General features: G+C 41.2%; 1 protein-coding gene across 1 annotated transcript; it reads right to left on the bottom strand.

Annotated features, from left to right (window-relative positions):
• Positions 1 to 1536: 1536 nt before the first annotated feature.
• On the bottom strand, positions 1537 to 8282 carry eef1e1 (eukaryotic translation elongation factor 1 epsilon 1). Its single transcript, XM_015059075.1, has 4 exons — positions 8144 to 8282; positions 7233 to 7427; positions 4816 to 4911; positions 1537 to 3074 (listed from the first exon to the last, which is right to left on the bottom strand). Exons 1-4 carry the CDS (start codon positions 8225 to 8227, stop codon positions 2931 to 2933), a joined length of 519 nt encoding a protein of 172 aa, XP_014914561.1. The 5' UTR covers positions 8228 to 8282; the 3' UTR covers positions 1537 to 2930.
• Positions 8283 to 8545: the final 263 nt, after the last annotated feature.

The following is an 8545-nucleotide window of genomic DNA, read 5'->3' as shown; positions in this document are numbered from 1 at the left end:
GAATATACCACAAAGGCATTCTGGGACTGTGCCAACAGGGTGAGCAAGAAGAGGCAAGAGGAAATGTGCAAAAGTTTGAAGCTGACTCCGATTCTGCACAAGAGAATTGGAGGGTCAACTCCAAATTATGAAATCAGAATTGACAGAAGTTATTAACCATAGGAAATGTTTGGAGGGAGATTTTATCCAACAGATAAACACAAAGAACCATATAGTTAAGATGTGGAAGAAAAAGGATAAATGTTTGGGTCTTACCTTTTCTTTTTTTTTTTTTAGGAAATTTTAAATCTGTGGCATGTATTTGTCTTCAGTCTTCTTTTTTACCATTATACACCCAGATATCAAATATTACTAAAGATATAGCATTGTTACAACCAAAGAAGACACAAGCCAGGTCAAAAATAATGTCAAGGAGAGTAAACGCCTAAGTGGAATACAAAATAATGGCCAATTGTAAAGTGGAAAGAGAAAGAATGTTTGTTTTTCAAAGGAAATCATGAAACCATGCATTATGGTTGTGTGTCTCTGTTGCCACCAATGATTTTTGGAGATGGGCACCAGCTTCCTGTAAGGATCTACACATATAGACAGTGGATGGATGATGAACCCATGAATTACTGATGGGTTGGGATATTATTCTATAACCTAAATCTGCCTTATATTTCCTCACATTTTTTTTTCTCTTACCTACACAAGTAGCCTATTTAGTAACTAGGTGACTTCTAAAGGTGGGTAGTTTTCCTTAGGGGTGTCAGAGGAGAAGGGGGGTGGGGGGGCAAATACAAATGGATGCCTTGCTTAAGTTGTACTCAGAAGCAAAACAAAACCTTATTCTCCACCTAAAAATTATACTTATCACATAAAACATGCTTGAGGTTAGGAAAAAAATGGGAAAAAAAAGGGTCAGAGGGTGTGAATACTTTTGCGAAGCACTTTGCATATTTTATTTCATCACCGTTTCAATCTTCTGCACTATACTTTGTTCCACAGTGATATTTATGTCCACCCTGTTCTAAAGGATTGATTTTAAACACTGTGGGTGTCCATAACATTAACCCTGAAGCTACTGCTTCGCCACACACAGAACTTAAAGCGGCTTGTCCGGATTTAACTCCTGTGGGTAAAACTTAATTCACACCTCTGTGGTGAGCAGCGCTGTCTGCTGGTGTGCTCGCTGGAACGATGAATTCCACAAGAATGTTAACATAACCGGGAGGACAAGGCCTTCTTTAATGGTTCGACCGCGGAATAAATGGCCCCAACTAGTCACAAGGCTCGCTCAAATGACTTTGAGCTGTTTTTATCCTTCGCATCTACTTTGGAACACTTTGCAACAAACACAAAGCGAGGGACCAACACAACTTCAATGAACAATGGCTCTGTCTTCTGGCTGGTTTATGGAAAACATTTTTTCTTTTTCTAAAAGTACACACAGAGTAGTTGGCATAGGAGTCAGAGGTCAGGGGCTCTGTATGTATCCGATTTATTGGCACAGGATGAAAAATATGCTGACATCAGACAAAAAAAAAAAAAAACTTGCTTTGAGCAATAATTTTAATATGCAGAGCATGTGAGCAGGAAGTAAAGAAACACAAACAGTTTAAACAGTGACCAGGAAAGCTAAAAAAAAAAAAAAACACTCCAACAGATCTGAATATTTAAAAAGGTCACAGTCTAATCAGTAGAATGTATTTATAAGTTATTACCCAAATTGTACCTCTCACCTTCTCTGCATTCCCATTTCTCATTACCTCCATGATGTAAACACACCAGCTCTCCCAGCACTGGTGGGATCGGGCCTGTTAATGGTGCTAATAGCGAGCATCCAGCCAGCAGCGGTCGGGGCTGTAGGAGGCGCAGATCATTGTTCACTTGTCACGAAAAAGATCCCTCGGCCTCTGGGTGCTCTTTTTCTGTGTGGCCTCCGTCCTTTCGTCACACACTCCGCTCGCTCTCTCGCTCGCTGCCTCTCTTCGTCCTTCTCTCTCCAGTAGCCCCCTGTGGGAGCGTGAGGGTGAAATGACACACAGTGGCTGACTGTCGCCCAGGGGCCCTCGGGTTCTGGCCTTGGCTGGCTGGATCTGTGTGGCAGCTGGTGAGCCCGCTGCCCTCTCCGTGGCCCGCAGCATCAACAGTGGTGGTAGTGGGACTGATTGGGGCCTCACTCTGATCTCTGACTCTAGGGCTGACGTTTAACTGCTCGCTGCTGCCCACACAACTGGTGGCGAGGAAGTGGAATGGAGAGTGGGGATTGGAAAAAACAAAACAAACACTCATGCAGAGAAAGTATGACGAGAGGGGAAAAAAAAATGTGCTGAGAGATTTAATGAGGTAACATTTCAAAAGTTAAGAGTATGGGGTTGTGGTGTTTATAGGGTTACAATGTTAATCCAGCAACCACATCAAGCAAGAGCTTGGGACGTAACGCGCTGCCAGTCAAGTCTGTTCACCTACGATATCAGCGGTAGGAGACTCCAGGCTCAGATTAAACAAAAACAACATTCACCAACAGAAAAGCTAGCAGCACTGCATTGCATACAGTTTTCCCTTTAAAAACAAACAATGCCATAAAAATACCTGAACGCTATGATTAAGTCGTTTCATTGCTCTGTGGAAAAGCTAGGAGGGTTAAGACGCCTGAATCTTTATAAATAGTGTTTGCAAGACTGAGACATTGATTACTTATTAAAAACAGACATTGCTTTAGAACTCAACTATTTTTCTTATCCTCAAAAAAAAAAAAAAAAAAATCAGTGGGGACATATTGTTGACACATAACTTGAATAAGAGAACGTTGATATGGCGATGTGGCAAGATCCTTAATTTGATCCATGTTGTACTTTAGGAAATCAGTTGTCCAGGTCTGGTCAGAAGATTAGTACCGAGTAAGGCTGGGAGGAAGAGGAGGATGATGATGATGATGTCAGGGCTCAGTGGTGTCTGCTGGTGTAAAGTCTGTTCCTGAGCACAACTACTGGGGGGAGGTGGTGTCGGACCCCCGGGTGGTGCTGGATGTGGTCGAACCACCGCGCCACGTTCACGTACTGCTCCTTCTCCTGGACGGCCAAGTCCAGCTGGGGAGGGAAGGGGATAACGAGAGAGAGAGAGAGAGAAGTGAAAGCAACATGACATGAGAAGGCTAGTAAATATATTTTAAAATATTCACAGATCATGTGGATTGTTCGTTTACACCTTAAACTTAGATATTTTCAATATAAGTTATACATCATTAAGATTGTTTTAAAGATTTTTAATCCTATACGCTTTATTTTTGATACATTTTATTGTTTTGGAGATGTACTGATAATTTTATTTATATCATATTTATGAGCCCAGAAGATGCCAGGCTAAGTGTCAAACTATTTTTAATAGTTTGACACTTTTAAAAATGTCTTAATTTTGCAAGTTTCTATGGGAAAAGCAAAACTGAGAAAACATTATAAAAACAAAATATGATGGAAAAAAATAAACTACAACAGGATCCACGTGTTGGGTCACAGTAATAATTTCATCATGAAGCAGAACTATGTTTAAATGCTCAAGATGATGTTTACACTTTAGCATTGCTGCATTTCTGCTCATGGTAAATTATTTAAAAAAAGCAAAACACAGTAAAAAATATTGAATTTTCAAGGAAACATTTTTAAATCGACCAGAATGAGATAGTAAATAATAAAAGTTAATAAAACAGATCAGCTTCAATCAGATTAAATAATTTGAATTTCTACACAGGTGTCAAACTTTCATCTCAGAAAGATGAAAGTCTGATCCGTGTTTGATGCTGCACCACAAATCTAATTAGGCCTGTGCTTATTTTTATTATGCTATTAAGTGAAATAGGCAAATCCCACACACGTACAAACATTCAGCCTGGAAGCCATGTAGCATCAGTCAGGTTTAATGTTTGTGCACAGTTGTTTTTCTTGAATTGAACATCGGCACTGGCCGAGGTCAGGGGTTGAGCCAGCTGACCCGCCGTCCCCGAGGTTAAAAACCACACTGACAGCGAGTCAAAGTGACGCTCATCTGCCTGGTGGCGGGGGCCGAGCTTCCATCTCCGCCACAACCGCTGACATCTCTCAACATGTGATCCCTCCCTCCCCGAGTCGCGTTCTGCCGCTCCCGTTTCTGAACTCGCGTTTCTTTCATCCTGGGAGGCGGAACAAACTTACTTGTCCCTGGTCTGGGGCTAAAGCCATCACTTTATGCCACATCACTTTATCTGTTTGAAGGGAGCTGAAAATGTGTTTAGAATCCGGGTGTTCATTGCCAGCTTGTCCCCAATGCCCTTTGGCCGTATGACTGGTCTAATTGTGTGTTATATACGATGACAAATTGATAATTAGAGCTGTAGTTTGACAAAAGTGAGAGACGAGATGGATTTAATATAGAAGGGAGAAGGAATGGATGCCTCGCTTCTCACTGTATGGCCATAAGAACTCCAAGACATAATCAATCAAACTTACTCATGAATATACAATTCAGCAACACATTATAGAAACTAAAGCGACCTGAAGTTGGTTGTAAAGTTCTGTGTTGTCACAAAACAAAACATTTAGAATACATCAAAATCTTTATTAGCATTATATTAATAGAGTAAGCAAGAATATTAAAGAAATAAAGCAAAACATGCAAAAATATTTCTGCACGTGGAACTTTTTCACATTGTGTCCTATTATTATGGCACAAACTTTGATGCATTTTATTTGAATTGTATATGACAGACCAAGAAAAGGGCAAAATAGATTGTTCTATATTTATTGTAACACGTCGTAACTAATAGCTAAAATAAAAACTTAAAAGAAGAGAACTTACGATGACTGAGTGTATTCCATAGTACATAAGAACATCAGCTAAGGTCAACTGGTTCCCTCCCAGGTAGACTTTGTCTAGCATGTAGAGGTTGAGGTCCTGAAAGAGGAAATTTCCAAACACAACATATGCAAATTAAGTCTCAAAATATGATAATTTATGCATTATGGTAAATATTTCTGTGTAAACACACTTGTCTTCACATGACAGATGAAAACATTCCATGAATCACTAATGAAGCTCCCCCCTTATTTGACTTTTAGTTTTATCTTATTCCAAAATTCTGTTCCGGATATCATTATCAGCCTAATATTGTCTGCGACAGTTTCTTTTGTGCATAGCTGTCGTCATATTTTGTATTAAATTGAGATCCTTTAAACATGTAGATGTGCCGAAGCAGCAGGTTCATTACCCTATGTATCTGAGGGTGCGTGAGGTACATAGGAGTGCGGCTTTTGCCTCCGCATGTCTGCGATGTGAATAGAAATCATTTGTAACCTGAGGGCCTCCGTCGTCTCTCGTCGTGGCTGGAGACTGAGCACAGATGCCCCAACAAAACGAGCCATTTGTTTGCTCCACGATAAAACGACCGCGAATCCAGTGGAGCCTTTTCAAACTCAGGTGGCCTTTTTTGTGCGTTTCTCAGCCGTCGCCTGCATATGCAAAGTCGCACGTGGAAGTGCTGGTCCCAGGGGACGAGGGTGGGAGTAGGGGGTTGGGGGGGGGGGGCGGCGTCTTTAGCGCTTGTACATTACACAAAGGGAAGACTTTCCACGCACACTTACAGAAGCATCTCGGGGGCAAATGGAGTTATTGTGCGGGAAGAGTGGGTGATGCCAAACAAGGCATGAAGACTGCAGACTTCCTCCCCTTCAAGAATCAGATCCTTGCTTTTCTTTGCCTACAGCCATGGAGCTAAAGCCCAGTCGTGCATCCGAGGAGGGGAGACTCTCCTAGTAACCCCCCGCCGACACACGGAGCTCCAAGCTCAGCTCTCTCCTACCTTAACTGGGCATTTAACCTAAGCTGCATTTAGATAATCAGTTCTAATGCACAACTTTTAGGTCTAATCAATGAGAATTTCATCATTCATAATTTCAATGCAACAATATTTCAAAAGGTTATGCTCTTTCGTTAAGCACAGATATTTTATTATACTTCACAAACACTCCCAGATACTTAATGCTGTACATGTATAATACTTAATATTTTTGGACCAATCTTTTTCTTGTGTACCTTATGACACAAAGGCCAAACATCTGTTACCTTAATACTCAAAAAAAAAAAAAAAAACAGAGGACAACAGAGTTGCTTCCTTTGTTTCTTTCATTTTTTTTAATTTTTTTTTTTATTGTTTTTGGGACATTTTAAATCGATTTTGAATCATATTAAATAAGAATCCATTTTTTTAGCACCCCTAAAAGGTGCGAACAAACTCGCTCATGTCGGTAAATACCATGTTGGTGCTTTCGGTGGCATAAAGACAGGAGCTTGCATATCCTGTTACCTGACTACCGCTGGAGTTTGTGGCTCATAAAAGAAATGACAGTCATCTGCAGCAGCAAATTACCAAGTAAACCTAAGTGGTTTAAGGTGGAGTTCCCACATTAATTATTACGTAGCTACCTTCAAAAACAGTGCACTTCTCGAAAGGTTTAGCAGATGTTCGATGTTTACTTAAAAAGCTAGTCGAGCCTTTGAAAGTATGAATTTCTTATTTACATCCCCGGGAGTGGGAGTTTAAGAGATCCTGCTGTTGACACTTTTGCATCTCTGAATAATTTAATGGGAGATGACTGAAGCGCTTGAAAGAAGGGAGTTAAGGATGCAGCTGAAGCAGCAGGACAGGACAGGGGGACCACCGGCACCAGCGCCGACCCGCTCAGGGCGACTTCCTCCTGTAAGTGGCGCCATTAAAATATTTAAAGGCCTGTCCAGATAACATGCTGCAACACAGCATGACTCCTCAGCCATGCCACAACAGTATGTCACGCTGCGAGGAGTGCATGCACGCGCACACACACACGCAGAGAGACTTCACACTGACAGGACGGTGCCAAGAGGCGCCCAGCGTCCAGCGCAAGAGTGGCTGACGATCCATTTCATGCTGACTGGCGTCAGGCACATTAAAGCGCTTTTCCCTGTCGTGCGGGGCCGTGTCACTGAAGGGGTCATATATCAGCCTTTATTCCTGTCGCTTGTCCCTTAATGAGACAAACAGATACTGATCTGATTTCTCTGATCGAACAGAGAAAAGGTTCAATATTTGTTGATGAGGAGCTGTTGAGAAATGTGACGCTATTTTTATCGGAAGAAATACATTTACGTATTCAGAATTAGCAGCTTTATGATCTGTGAAAAATATATTTGGACCTGAAAGAGGGAAGATATCAAAGTTTTCCTTGAATATTACTGTTTACCTTCAGGATGCTCTTGGTGTCCTCTGTGTGGCTGTCAAGTTTGGTCACCCTGTACTCCAGCCACTGCTGCACCACCGCCCTGCCTTCTGCACCGTCACCCAGCAGCTCTGGGCGCTTGGCCTCTTTTACCAGGTGACAGGCAATGGTCACCAGTCCCACCAGTGGGGGGGCGTTATTATTCTGTAACACAGGCACCTGAAAGGGGAGGTGTGAAAAAGGGAGGGGCAGCAAGATGTCAACAACTGGGTTTCAGCCAAACCAAGTTCCTGCAGAAGCCTCATGTCAAAATGACAGACTTTTTCAAACATCCGATTTTCCGTACTCTCACTCCTGTTTATTTAGTCTGTGTTCAAATTGTATATACAGAATCTCATTATGGATTTATGACAGAAACTGCAGTAGTGATCATCAAGCTTAAATATGGACTCGACAAAAACCAGATTGCAAGGAAGAGAATGGCTGATGCAACACTTGCGGAAGAGGCAATAAAGAGTGAAGATACAAATGTTTTCTATAATGTATATTTTTCACTCCTGTGTCCATCACCAGCAGTGGGAGTTAACACCTACTTTAAATAGCTCCGAGTCCACACTCGGTACACAGCTGACTCCACCCCTCTTATACAGAGCATGCTGCTCGCTTCATAGAGACGAGCATATAAACCTGGAAAACCAGGTTTATATGCCGAAATAATATTATTCTTCCGAATTAAATGCAACAATATAAACCAATGGTATGAGAATAAAAGCTGCTAGCAACAAAAGCTACCCCCTATTCAATACACGTTTAGCTTGTTAGCATTTATTTGACAGACAACCTGCACTCGCCCGCAGCTGTTTGAAAGCACCCATTCAATTAAATGCTAAGTCGCCTCCATAATATGGTGGGGGAAAAAATAATGGACACATTACCTTTTTATCTCCCTGTGTGCTATACTTGTTCGGCTTTTTAAGGCCCAAGTATTTTTCCAGAGATGCTAACTCCCGTAACGCCATGTTTCTGAGTGTAGAGAAGCAGCTAAGAAGAGCGACGGATGTGATTGGATGAAAAGCATAACTCCCGCCTCCACAAAGTTTGACTGATAGGAAATGTAACCAATCAAAACGTTCAAGATTATCTTTTTTTTATTTTTTATTTTATTGCATCAGTGAATCTGATAAAAGTAAAATGTTATTTTTAACTCACCAGTCTTCGATTTTTGTATAAAAGAAAAAAAATGTTTTAATGTAAGGGAAGAATAAATGGGGAATGACTTACCAGATAAATTAATTACCAGATAAATATTATTCTAAAGTACATATATTTTATATATT

Source organism: Poecilia latipinna, unplaced genomic scaffold, assembly GCF_001443285.1.
Source record: "Poecilia latipinna isolate Pla-1442-1.1 unplaced genomic scaffold, P_latipinna-1.0 Scaffold1596, whole genome shotgun sequence".
NCBI classification, from domain to species: Eukaryota; Metazoa; Chordata; class Actinopteri; order Cyprinodontiformes; family Poeciliidae; genus Poecilia; species Poecilia latipinna.
This window is presented reverse-complemented; position numbering and strand designations above follow the sequence as displayed.

Excerpts from the sequence above, each read along its gene's own strand:
- eef1e1 (XM_015059075.1), bottom strand. The coding sequence starts at position 8,227 with ATGGCGTTACGGGAGTTAGCATCTCTGGAAAAATACTTGGGCCTTAAA. Across the intron at positions 7,428-8,143 it reads GCACACAGGGAGATAAAAAG|GTGCCTGTGTTACAGAATAA; the intron begins GTAATGTGTCCA and ends CTCCCCTTTCAG. Across the intron at positions 4,912-7,232 it reads ACACCAAGAGCATCCTGAAG|GACCTCAACCTCTACATGCT; the intron begins GTAAACAGTAAT and ends TTCCTCTTTCAG.